The sequence below is a fragment of the Blennius ocellaris genome (assembly GCF_963422515.1).
Source record: "Blennius ocellaris genome assembly, chromosome: 14".
Classification (NCBI taxonomy): Eukaryota; Metazoa; Chordata; class Actinopteri; order Blenniiformes; family Blenniidae; genus Blennius; species Blennius ocellaris.
This window is the reverse complement of record NC_137663.1, coordinates 12556252-12569773: the sequence shown is the minus strand read 5'-3', so window position 1 is coordinate 12569773 and position 13522 is coordinate 12556252. Positions and strand designations below refer to the sequence as shown.

General features: G+C 37.4%; 3 protein-coding genes across 3 annotated transcripts; all 3 read left to right on the top strand.

The window, feature by feature from the left end:
- Positions 1-377: 377 nt before the first annotated feature.
- LOC308139508 (olfactory receptor 6C4-like) lies at positions 378-3312 on the top strand (the record flags this gene model as incomplete). Its single annotated transcript, XM_080508969.1, has 2 exons — positions 378-1344; positions 3275-3312. The coding sequence occupies 2 exons, from the start codon at positions 378-380 to the stop codon at positions 3310-3312; spliced, it is 1005 nt and encodes a 334-aa protein (XP_080365095.1).
- Positions 3313-4340: 1028 nt separating this feature from the next.
- Positions 4341-5288, top strand: LOC308139507 (olfactory receptor 1E16-like; the record flags this gene model as incomplete). The annotated part of the gene is made up of 1 exon (XM_080508968.1): positions 4341-5288. One exon carries the CDS (start codon positions 4341-4343, stop codon positions 5286-5288), a length of 948 nt encoding a protein of 315 aa, XP_080365094.1.
- A 3469-nt stretch (positions 5289-8757) lies between these two features.
- Positions 8758-9735, top strand: LOC308139506 (olfactory receptor 13G1-like; the record flags this gene model as incomplete). The annotated part of the gene is made up of 1 exon (XM_080508967.1): positions 8758-9735. The coding sequence occupies one exon, from the start codon at positions 8758-8760 to the stop codon at positions 9733-9735; it is 978 nt and encodes a 325-aa protein (XP_080365093.1).
- Positions 9736-13522: the final 3787 nt, after the last annotated feature.

The following is a 13522-nucleotide window of genomic DNA, read 5'->3' as shown; positions in this document are numbered from 1 at the left end:
GGACTTGGGAACTCTTCACAAATACTCCATTTTGCTGGAATGGCTGTGCTTCTTTGGCGCACACATCATAATTTACTTTTTTCTTGCCTTGTCCTTGAAAATTGATATCTGGTGGACTAGCGGACAGACTCAAAATAACTACCTGGTTCAATACTTTTATATTTTGCAGTATACATTTTTCCTCTTCTCACAAGTCATAGCCTGATGTGAGGCTACCACCTCAGTAGCATTACATCAGGCTGGGGTGAAGATGACACAGGGGAAAAGACAGCTCCTATAAGTGTAAGATAACAGAGTCACGCTGCTTCTCTTTCTCTCCACTCTTGACTAAACACAGCTGAGAAGACGGGAGTGAAGGACGAGCAAAAAGTCCTCAAATGGAATTTTTCAACCCTGCTCTTAAGGAAAACATCACCTTTGTGCGTCCTGCATATTTTATAATCAGTGGCTTTGTTGGCATACCAAATATTAAGTATTACTTTGTTTTTCTCTTTTTTATTTACATCATTTCATTCATTGGAAACATGGCTGTGATGACTGTTCTGATCGTGGATCACACGTTAAGAAGTCCTAAGTATATTGCAGTTTTTAATCTGGCATTGACGGACTTGTTAAGTAGCTCTGCTTTAGTACCAAAGGTTATCGACACTTTTCTGTTCAACCATCGCTACATTTCCTACAGTAACTGTTTGACCTACATGTTTTTCTGCTTCACTTTGCTCTCAATGCAGTCTTTCAATCTGGTTGCACTCTCCATTGACAGAGTGATGGCCATCCTCTATCCACTGCACTATCAGGTGAAAGTCACACACAGAATCATGCTGTCTGTGATCGCTTTTTTCTGGATCCTCACTGTTACAGTGGTTCTCATCGCAGTCGGACTCATCACAAGACTTTCCTTCTGTGAATCAGTGGTGATCAAGAGCTATTACTGTGACCACGGCCCCGTCTATCGGCTTGGTTGCAATGACGTCACCCCAAACCGTGGCATCTCAAGATTAGCCCCGATTCTTATACTTTGGATTCCACTAGTATTTATCTTAGGTAGTTATTGCTGTATTATCTATACTTTGTCCAAGATCACCACCATTCAGGGACAAGTGAAAGCCTTTAAAACCTGCATTGGTCACATCTCATTAATAGCAATCTATTACATTCCTATTATATTTGTGTTTTGCTTTGGGACAACAATGCAGGTAAATACTAGGATTATAAGCTTGTCTTTAACTAGTATCCTCACACCCATGTTGAACCCAATCATTTATGTTTTTCAGACGCAGGAAATCAAGGACTCCTTAAAAAAGTTATTGAAAATTAAAGCACGAGCCAAGATTGGAAAGATCGGTACAAAACAAAACTTTTAAAAAATAATTGATTTATATGTTAAGGAACAACATACAATTCAACAACATACATACAAAGGCATAATGTAAAAGCTTCATGGTTCTTTGATATAATTGTCAATGCAACAGATCAAATGAAAAAGAGCCATTTAAAGGTTTTTGGCCCACAGGGAGGTGAAGAGGAGGTGCTGAGATAAATGGTCCTTCAATTGAAAGAGCAAGGTGTGTATTTAGCCGTCTTTACTACAGCTGCACCAAAAGGCATGCTTTTATTACTCCATTATACAAAACAATTCTTAGCTTTTAATTTTCTTCCCTCACAAAACACTGTGTTCAATTCCAGTGGGAGGTTTGTAGAGTATCATGATCAATAAATATACCTGTTTATATTAGGTGTTGTTCTGTCAGCCTAACAGGTGCACTTCAAGACGCAACCACTTTGTATAAAAAAAAGATAAGGCGTAATTAAATCATCCTTGTTTGTTGGTCATTTACACTGTTTGTTTAGCTTTTAGCTTGTATACTTGCTTGTTGTTGAAATAAACTTTGTAAATATTAACAAAAACAATACTTTCTTTATCCAGTTGGAAACTCTTCCGTTGCTTCACCATTTTAACATGACTGGCAAATAATCACAATTGCATTTAATCTTCATTCACTGGAATTCTTTTGTCATTCTGTACAATGACAATAAAGCTTCTTAACTTCACTTCTTTTTGTGAAATGTTTTAAATAAAAGTGAAGACAATTTTATTCAAAAGTAGATGAACCAATGAGGTGATTTTGGGAGCTGTTTAGGTTAAAATAATAATAATTATTGATAGATTGTCGCTTAAATGCATCTACCTTGTGATGGAATTATCATCTCTGCAAACCCAAAGGCACTTGGTATTGTGGGATTTATTGTAGTCTGTATAAAAATCTAATACAATATGATCATATCATTATATTTTTATATAATTAATATTTTATTTATCTCAACAACTTACATCTTGCTAAAAGCAGATTAACTTGATTGACTTGAGTTGATTTTTATTTTTTTTTAACCTTGTACTTGGAGCAGCTTGATTTCTATGATGAATTTCACTTTGGTCTTTGAAAAATCCACTCCACTGAAATGACTCTTTTAGAAATTTCAGTGGAGTGGATTGTCTGATGTGTCCAACCTGTCCTGTTGCACAGGGCTCTGTCCTGGGGCCTGTTTTGTTTCTAATGTACTTATTGCCCCTTGGTTGTCTCATTGGTGGTTTTAAAGAATGTGTCCTACCACTAATATGCTGATGATATCCAATTATATTGCTCCTTTAATGCCTCAGTGAGTTTAATTTCTTATCTATGTTTTTGCATTGTGCGACCTGCATTAAAAACAGGCTTTCTTCTAATTACCTCCAGACAAACTCTGACAAAACTGAAACTCTGATCATTGTTGCTGAAAAACAGATTCCCCTGATCAAAATCCACCTTGGTGCTCTGGGCTCCTCTGTTAGAACCTCAGGGTTTGGCCTGATCATACAGATCAGGTCATGCCTTTGGACGGTCACTCCCGACAGCTGACCAAGAACGACTTTAACCGTCCGAGAAATATGTCTAAAGTGAGGAGGATTCCGTTAAAACTGGACCTTGATATGATCATCCATGATTTCATTTCATCCCGCTTTGACGACTGCAATTCTATTTTCAAACTTGCATCAGTAAGACCACTCTCAGCAGGCTGCAGATTTGACAAAATTCAGCCGCAAGACTTTTGACAGCTTCACCCAAAACAGCACACATCACCCCAATTTTGTCAACGCTTCACTGCCTCCCAGTCAAATTTCAAATTGACTATAAAATCTTAATCCTCACTTTCCGGGAGTTGCATGGTCAGGCCCCTCGATGCATTGTGGACATGTTGTGCCCCGACACCTCAGGGCGCATTCTCTGATCCTCAGGCCAGAGTCTCCTGAAGGCCCCAAAGACCCTCTTTTAAACCCGGGGGGGGCGGGGGGGGGGGGGGTCCTTTCAGGCTGAAGCCCCCAGGCCTCACGTCCCTCCGCCTTCTCGACACAGCTCCAGACTCTTATAAAGAGCACTTAGACTTTTTTTTTTTAATTTCAAGAAAGCATTTGGTTGAATACATTTTCCACTTGTACTGTATAGTTCATTAAATTCATTCAGTCATTTAAATTCTTATGTTTTGTTTATATTGCTCTCATTTCATGAACAGGACTATGATTTTTGTCTGTGTAAAGCACATTTTTCATTCATTATTGTGTATTCTTTTATATTTTTCCTTTTTAAATATAAATTGAATCAAGGTAACTTCAAAACATTTGTTCCCATCTGTCAAAGTAGTATAAAGTATATTACAAAATATATGAAGTATTAATGCAGCATTGAGCAGCTGAGATATATCTTGACAGGGACAGCTTACAAACATGGTCACATGTTTGCTTGCTTGTTTTAAATCTTTTTTATGTATGAAAACTGCAAATTTTTGTACAACTTTAAACAAAAAGCGGCAGGTAGGTGGGGCTGGCGGTTTCAGAGTAAAGGTCAAGTGCATAAGATACCATTTATTAAAACATTCAAGATGCTACAAGAGAAAAAAGAGACATTAAATAAAAAATTTTTTTTAAGCTGCAGTCTTATCGGCAGACACCTTTGACAACTTTGTAAATAACTAAAATAAAGAAAACAAAATTAGCAAAATGAAGATCCAAAAAGCCTGGAGTATATGTGTTTGTATTGATCTTGAATTAGAACACACAGAGATGCTTCATATTCTCAGGAGTTAATACTGAGTCACTTTCCATTAATGACACACTGCTGAGTCCCTGCCCCTCCACTGGCTCACAGCCAAGCAGAAGAAGTATAAAAATGGCAGGTCGCCCTGACTACATTTCATAGGGAAGTAAATCTTGAAAGTAAATTTGATTAGATTCCTTTTACAAAATTTGGTTGCGCTTCACCATTCTGCCTGTCTGCGTTTTTCACACATAGAGAAACCTCTTCATAATGGCTTTTGAAGATATATTTAATAACACCTTTGTTCGTCCAGCAAAGTTTTTTCTGACTGGGTTTTCAAACGTTCCTCATGTTAAGTATTTCTATGTGTTTCTGTGTTTTATTTACTTGTTGACTGTGATTGGGAATGTTTTTCTCATGTCGGTCATTTGCTTTGTTAAGATTCTTCACACTCCTAAATACATGATTGCGTTTAATCTGGCTTTGACTGATCTCTGTGCGAGTACCGTTTTCCTACCAAAGCTCTTGGACACTTTTCTATCTGGCAGGCAATACATTGTTTACGAGGCTTGCATAAGCTACATGTTCTTTCTTTATTATTTTGGAGGCGTAAATGCATACACTCTTGTCACTATGGCCTTTGATAGATTTATTGCAATATGTTTCCCTTTAAGGTATCCCACCATTGTGACTAAAACGTCCATTGCTGGTATGCTGCTGTTTGCATGGTTGTTCATTTTGACTATCTTAACTTGTGGTGCAAAACTCGTCAATCAGCTGTCATTCTGTAGATCTTTGGTGATCGAAAGCTTTCACTGTGATCACGGGCCTATAAGATTTCTGGCCTGTAATGACACATCTTCAAATATAAATATAGTATTTCTTGCAGTTTTCGTCATAATGGTGATCCCTCTCATGCTGATAGCAGCCAGTTATGTTTGCATTTCAGTAGCACTGAGCAGGATTGCGTCGGGAGAGGAGCGATTCAAAGCTCTGAAGACCTGCACTTCCCACCTGCTAATGGTAGGAATCACTTTTCTTCCAATCTTAGCCACGACCATTGCTTCACTGGCTTCCTACATTCATCCAAACGCCAGGATGCTAAACTCCATTCTGACACACTCTTTACCGCAAATGTTCAATCCCATTATATACTCCTTAAAAACCGAAGAAGTGCTGATGGCAATTAAGACACTTTGCAAAAAATTCAGATCATGAAGCCACACGACTGTGTACTCGTTTGAAAGGAAATATTGACAAGTGTTAAAAGTTACATGCTGTTATGCCCTTGAGTGTCATGTGGGATTTCAGAGATTACAGTATGATGTTTAGTAAGGTGGCAAAAGATTGTTCTGTCATGTTCGAGGAGTACTATTTAGTAATGAAAACAGCAAAAACAAAACCCAAATCTTAATATGTTACATGCTACATCTGGTATATGTTTGTTTTATAATGTTATAAATGTTTAAAAAAGGTTTAAACAAAAAAAAAGAAATGTTATGGTGTGTCCATGGGCTGGATCTGTCATGGACAAAATGTTATTTTGTAACATTAGCATACGAATTTGAAGTTTTTTAAGCAAAATGATTTTCTTTCATAGAAATATTTGATAAACGGTGTTGCAGTATTCAAGGCTCGGTCACGTGTCTCTGTGGAGTTTGCTTTTTCTCCAGGTCCAAGGATGAGATGAGACCAACTTTATTGTCTGCCAAAAAATGACAATAATTCTTCTTTAACTAAGGTTTTAACAATAAAATACAACAATTGTATGTTTGTTTTTTTTTTCAATTTGGAAATGTTATTTGACCTTGATTACACTGTGTAGTCACTCATGTAGTTTTTTTTGTGGTTTAAGAATAATAATAGCAGTTAACATATTTGTTTTTTGGTTGTTTAGACTATTTGTTGAACCCACATGTCATTAATTTGCTTGTTAAAATAACCATGTTAGTATGAACAACAACAATACTTTCTTTATCCATTTGGAAATGTGAACACTTTGTCCTTCCCCGGTTTGAATTTGGTGGCACATTAACACATTGCATTCAATGTGCATGCTTTATGCTTAAATAAACATGAAGACAATCTTGTTCATTCTTGGGTTGAAAACAATTATTACATGATGCACTGTAACTCAAAATATATCAAATCAGTGTTTATTTTTTCTTAGCTTGTTTCTGAGTGTCTGCAGGACTTCTATGTAACTGATATGTCTCTTAAAATAAGCCTCTCAACTTCATTACAAAGCTGATTTTGAATGAAAGTACTTCTTTTTTTTTTTAATGGCGCATCCAGTTCAACACTGTAATTGCTGTGCACCATTGTGCATCATCATTTTAAGGCACTTACACAGAGAAAAACCCAGCAAGCCTCAGTGACGACTGAAAAGACAAACTCAGAGTCAAAAAGAAGAATTTTAAATTCTATTCTCGATTTCACAGGAAGCAAAAGAAGAGACGCTAATACTGGAGTGATGTGATCTCTCCTGCTGGTTCCTATCAGGAATCTCACTGCAGAACTTGAATCAATTGAAGACTTTTTAAGTAGTAATTTGGACACCCTGATAAAATGGAATTACAATATTCTACTCTGGAAGTTAAAAAAAACCCACATGGATTAATTTCTCACCATCACTCAGACTCGTGAGATTCCTGATCTAAGAGACACAAGTAAAAAAAATATTGCAGATTTGTCTAATATGGGAGTCAAAGGTGAAGTCTGTGTCAAAAATAATACACAGGTTCCCCACAGTGGTTCTGGACGTCAACTTAATATCATCCAGTATCACTATATGTTTAGATAATTTCTCTCTCAGATGTTTTGGTAAAAATATAATAACTTCTGATTTATCCGAGTTCAGGAGCAGAACATTACGACTCTACGGGCTTTGTAACTTGACAGGTTGATGAGCATCACTTTGTTTCATAGATAAATAGATTTGTGTATCATCTGAATTGCAATGGGAGTTAATGGAGTATCTCCTAATAACATTCCCTGCAGGGAGCACGTATAACGTCAAAAGTATGGGTCACTGTGGAACACTGTGGAACTCCATGGTTAACATTAATCTGAGCTATCATAAGAGTTATCATTAACATGAACAAAGTGATTGAAACCTGTATCGGGCATTTGAGAGTGACTGCTGGTAAGGAGACATAAACATGGCAATCAAACATTTGATGGGACTCAGAGCAGATGTGATACAAAGAAAGAGGTTTATTAAACCCCAAAACCAGAACAACAGACCAAGAATGTGGTGGAGGTTGAGACAAGGTGGTTGTGCCAAACAAAACTTTAAAAATAAAAGAAAACCAGGCCTCACCGTCTCTGAACTAACAAAACAAACAAGCAAACAACGAATTGGTGCATTACCGCCACCTACTGGTATGGAGCATGAATCAAAATGACTGTTCTCTCTCCCTCTAAAAAACAAACAAAACTCAAACATAAACTGACATCCGTTACTCCCTCAGTGCCGCCTATGATATTAAAAGGTTCCTTATTCTTTCCCAACTTCCTAATCCCCCTGTGCCTTGCTATTTCGTATCCCTGACAATGTATCATAGCATGTTCCACTGTTTCTGGTTTCCAACATTCCCCTCTATTATGTTTCCCTATTCTGGCTGGTGTGTAGTTCAGTGCAATGTGTCCAAACTAAAAAAAAAACAAAAAAAAACAAAAGAAAAAAAAAATCGATAAAAAACTCAATAAACAAAAAATAAGTAAAACTGCCACTATTTCCCCACTATACACTGACACTTCCCCACTGATCCTTTTCCCTACTGTGACCTGAAATCCTGGAACAATGAAAGCGACCCCTGACTCGGCTGAGTTCTTTGATGCATTTTTAAATATCTGGATGTAACTGTTGTATCCATCCATTTATGATTGTGCTGTCTCAGAATTATAAACAAATTCTTTATCCTTACTCTTCGAAACGTCTTCATCTCGCAGGGACGTGATTGGCCAGTCCAGCAGGCGATGCAAACCACAGGTGAGGCAAATTAGGCTGATGACACCTGGAGAGCAGACAGAGGAAGGGGGGGGGGGGTGAAGGACTCTCACAAGCAAAACACAGACAAGTAAAACTTCCCTACCTCCCCTGCAGACATGTGACAGTGTCGATATCAAAGTTATTCTCTCTCTCTAAAAAAAAACACCATTACATGTACATGTACTTTCTTATATCATGATCCCAGCAAAGATTCCGCTGTATGAGCATATGACCACCACAATGTCAAAAAAGTTCAAAATACTTATAAAATATAAAATAAAAACGGCATTGTGTATGAATGAGGATAACATATCATTTGTATTTCGCAGACAGTTTGATTAAATTATACAAAGAATTCACGTGTTTGATATTTTCATTGTAAACAATTTGGACAACGATAGATAGATAGATAGATGGATAGATAGATAGATAGACAGATAGATTTCTCTGTGGAAATCAAAATACAACTGTTTATGTAAAGTCATAGGCACCTATCAGCTTCTTCCATTCCACTCGCCCCACAGGAAAAGAGAGAGAGAGCATAAAAGCCCACACACTCCTGTGAACTGCACACTTGAAGTGTCTTGGGCAGTGGGAACATTGAAAGCTTTATCAACCATATATAATTAGATCATTTACCTTGTATATTCTCTCATGTTATCCTTTGTGATTTTATTCAAATAAGTATTTGCAATGGGCCCAGAGGTTAAAGCTACACTTCTACTAAACACCACTTTTGTCCGACCTGCGGCATTCTACATCAATGGGTTTTCAAATATCCCTCATATTAAGCATTTTTATGTGTTTTTGTGCTTCGTTTACATCGTGACGGTTCTTGCGAACGGCTTTCTCCTTTTTATCATTTGCCTGATGAAAACCCTTCACACTCCGAAATACCTGATTGTGTTCAGCCTGGCTCTGACGGATCTGTGTGGGAGCACGGCACTCATCCCAAAGCTCCTGGACACCTTTCTGTTTGGTAGAAGATACATCATGTACGAGGCTTGTTTAAGTTACATGTTCTTTGTTTTGTTCTTCGCAGGTGTGCAGTCATGTATTCTTGTCACGATGGCTTACGACAGATTTATCGCCATTTGTTTCCCTTTGAGGTATCATGCCATCGTGACTAAACCGTCCATTGGTGCAATGCTGCTGTTTGCTTTCTTGATTCCAGCTTTCATATTGGGAGCAGCCGTTAAGCTGATTGATCGCCTTTCTTTCTGTGGTTCCATGGTGATACAAAGCTTTTTCTGTGATCATGGACCAACATACCGTCTGGCGTGTAATGACTCGTCTGTCAACAACATACTCGCATATGTTGGCTTTATTTCAATGATGTGCATTCCTCTTATTCTTATAGGTATCACTTATATCTGCATCGCTGTCGCGTTGATCAGGATCGCATCGCGAGAGGAACGTCTCAAAGCGCTGAAAACCTGCACCTCTCACCTGATCCTGGTGGCGATATTCTTTATGCCATTTGTCGGCACCAACATCGCTTCAGTGGTCTCTTACATCCATCCTAACGCCAGGATCATAAACTCCACCCTGACACACACCATACCTGCTTTGCTCAATCCCATCATATATTCTCTTAAGACAGAAGAGGTGCTGACAGCTGTCAAGACGCTTTTCAAGAGAAACGCACAACTTGATACAGTCACAAAATGATCAATTCTTTGTTTTTTAATGACAAATGTGAGTGTTAATAATCAAATATCCGTCCATCAGTCCATCTCCTCTACTGCTTTATGCTGTGCAGGGTTATGGGGCGCTGGAGTGAATCTCAGCTAAGTATGGGATTAAGTTGGCGTAAGTAACAAGTAAGTAAGTAATAAGTTACCAGGTCACCATCAAACACACAGATCGATACCTGGTTTATCAAAAGGTACATAAATTAACCTCCCGTGCATGTTTTTGAACTGCGGGAGGAAACCGGAGTACCCAGAGCAAATCTGTGTAAACTATGATTAATGAGGTTATTTACCACAAGCAGATTGATTCCATTAAATCAACCTTTCAATATGTGCCATTTTCCCTGTTTTATTTATTACACCTGTTTTAGAGAGTCATCTCCTCTCGTCAGTTATTTGCTTGGTGAATAATTTTCATGTTCATATGGACAGAACATGTTTTGTGTTCAACTTGGCTCTGATACTGTACAACTGGCTGTTCCTGCACAATGTAAAACTTTTGTCTTTGATCATTTTGTAACTGTAAACATCTGTCGAATTTTAAAGTAGCACTTCCTTTGGCAGATAACCGCATGTTTGTTATGAAGCCTCAGTATCTGGGACATTGGATTTTTTTTTTTCTTTAGACTGTGATGATACAGAATGATGATTATTAAGATTTGGCCTATGCTGCTATTGTACATTTAGAGTTAATAGTTGTTTCATTCGGTATATAAGAACAGAGGATGACATATTATGGGAACATATAAGTCCCTGCAGGAATATTTATGTGAAAGAGATCACAACAGTTAGTCGATACAGAAAGAAATATGAAGTACAATTGAATCCAGTGCTTATTTAAAAGCAGGTTTTTTTTTTTTTTTTTTGAACATGCAGTAGCATTCTGCACTGTACACATGTTACCACTAGAGAGCAGGCACTCATCATTCCAAATTCAGTCATTCTGTCTCAAAGTTTCATGCACCATGGAAGTGAACTGAATTATGTTTACACACAAATACAGAACAAAATGGATTTATTTTACCGCCAAAATCCAAAACGAGTTTGATGCAAGCCCACACTGGAAGGAGTTTATAGGATGCCCTCATTATACTGTATAGGTTCCCACTGGGAAATATTGAGATTGACTGGACAACAAGGATGATTTACATAATCATGTTTAAACCATGAAGCTGGAGATTACGTCAAAAATCATCCTATGATATGATTTTCATTGAAGGAATGAGTTTTCTTTCGCCTAATTGAGATCTACATTGTTTTAGTGCTGTGATGTGGACCAGCATGTTTAATTAATCATATTTTTATAAAAAAAAAAAAATGTGAATAAGATTTTCTATATATTAGTTTGTAGTCTCTGTTTATCTATGTAATGCCAATTGGGAAAATTCTATTTTAATGTGGCAAAAATCAATGTAATCAGACTTTACATTGTCTGACATGGGGGTGACAGCAGTTACTGCACATGATTACATTTAACAGTGCATGTATGTCAAGTATTTCGTGTTAAAAAAAAATGTTTTTCTTCGCTGTCTTCCTCACTCTGATTGTTGTGGACTGTCAGAAGTCTCTTATTTTCTTACACTACTATTGCAGCATGCAGCAGTTTATTACGTGCAAACGCAGCCAAGTGCACATCTACTTACACACAAAGATGATGAGGAACTTACTCTTGCTCATTTTTCTTGAAAATACTTTTTGGGGTTTTTGAAAGTTTCACCTGCATATAAACAGAACAAACTATGAGTTGTTTTCTTGCAAAGGCTCATGTTGTGTTTGTCATTCACAGTGGTTGTTTGCACATGTTGGACTGAGGTGAAGCCCTGCTTTGCTTTTAATCCCTAACCAGAGACAGTGACTTGACACGATTTAACATATTTAGTTGTGTACATTAAATTATCAAAGTTTCGTTACAGTTTTCACATAAAACCACAGAACTCCCAAATAATATTATCCAAATCATCTCTGTTCAATTGAAATCATTTCACTTGAATGTAAACTGTTGTAAAAAGCCAAATAAAGCAGTATTTATTGAAGCGAGTGTTCAAGAAGCCACTCACTTAAAATGGATTTTGCCGTTCTGAGAACATTCGGCCTTTCCTATAAGCAGTGGCAAGACGCCTATTTCAGGGGTTTAGTCACGCACAAGGCCCAACCGATGCACTACTGGCAGATAAGTTAATAAGCATCACTAAGCTGGTTAATAATTTTCTTTGTTAAGCCCGGCATTTAGATTCAGGCTCTTTGCACATTCGTGTGCGAGAAAGAGCAGATCATTAAATGCAATCAAAACGGTTGTTAAATGGGAAATTAAACTTGCAGTCTGCATATCACCTGCAGGCAAATGTGATGATAGTGACAGGTTGGTGAAATGGGAAAGATAAATGTGAGAACAGAGAAAGCGACATTAAAAAAAACAAAACATGTATTGTTTAAAAAAATTTTTTTAAATCAGACCTATAATGTACTGTATATGATTATTCGAGCTGACATAGTTCCTGTTTACAATAGGGGTAGATTAAAACATGCTCTTTGCAATGATAATGCTTTCAACGATATCTGAACATTTACTATACTACAGTCAGTAAAAATTGAATCTTTGTCACTTTTAATATAAGAGCTTATGTTGCCACCTCAGTGTAAGAAAACTGTCTATTCAGACAGTATATTTTGCATGTTCTAACTCATTTGTCTTAATCATTATAGTATTCACAGTATTATGTCGCTACCTACTGGATATATTTAGGAACTGCAGAGTTTCCTGCAAATAAACAAGCAATTTCTGAAAATTAGTCATTTCGAAAAGAATGTCTTTTTATATGCATTACACCTAAACTGAAAAAAGTCAACACTTTTTTGTTAGAATTTTGTTGGGATTATAGCTTGGCTCACATAAAAGAATATTTTTTGAAAAGACTTCTACATTAAGTTGGAGGAAGGTGCGTCTATTCTGTCAGTACTTCAAAGCAACACATTCATGAACACGAATTAATGAACTGAAGCAGCATACATACTGTACACTCGTCTTGTAGAGAGCAGGTAGATCTCACACACAGATAAGCTGATTTGTGCAAAAGAAGGTCTGAAAGAAAGTCTCCACTATAAACAGTAGAGCATTTCAGTTAATCAGACTGAGACCGACTTAATTTCAAGGCGAACTGTAATTAGCAGGTTAGAATAGAGGAAGGAAGTCAAGAGCAGTAACAAAATAAAACAGGAAGCCAGCGTGACTGATGAGGTCTGAACCGGAGCAGCTGACCCTCACACCTTTTAAAGAGGAATTCAGTAATTCTCTCCCAAGAATAGTCATATCCATTATGCTTTCCTCCCACGTGCCACAGAGGAATGCAAAGTATTTCAGGCCATCAGCTAACCTTTTGTGCCCACAGCGAGTAAATCTGACACTGTTGGATAATCAATAGAGAGATGTGGGGCTGAGGCTGGATGCACTCTAGTCGGGGGCATTAAGAGGGAAGAATAAAGTCGACTGGATTTTTTAAAAATTAATTCTTAGATGCGAGTTTACATTAACAGTGTTTTGTTTCTCTTATCACTATAACCTCACAGTTGGATCTGCAGTTCATTTTTTGTTTCAGTTGTTGGTGCATCAATATAGAATTTTTCAACCATTAAACAAACTTCGCACAGCCTGCGTTTCTCTCGAACACAAGGTATTGTGAAATACGGTGTGAGGTTTGTAAAATTGATGTGAAAAAAACCCCCCAAAAAGCAAAAACAAAAACCTTCTGCTCCAGCAGCTCTGGGCA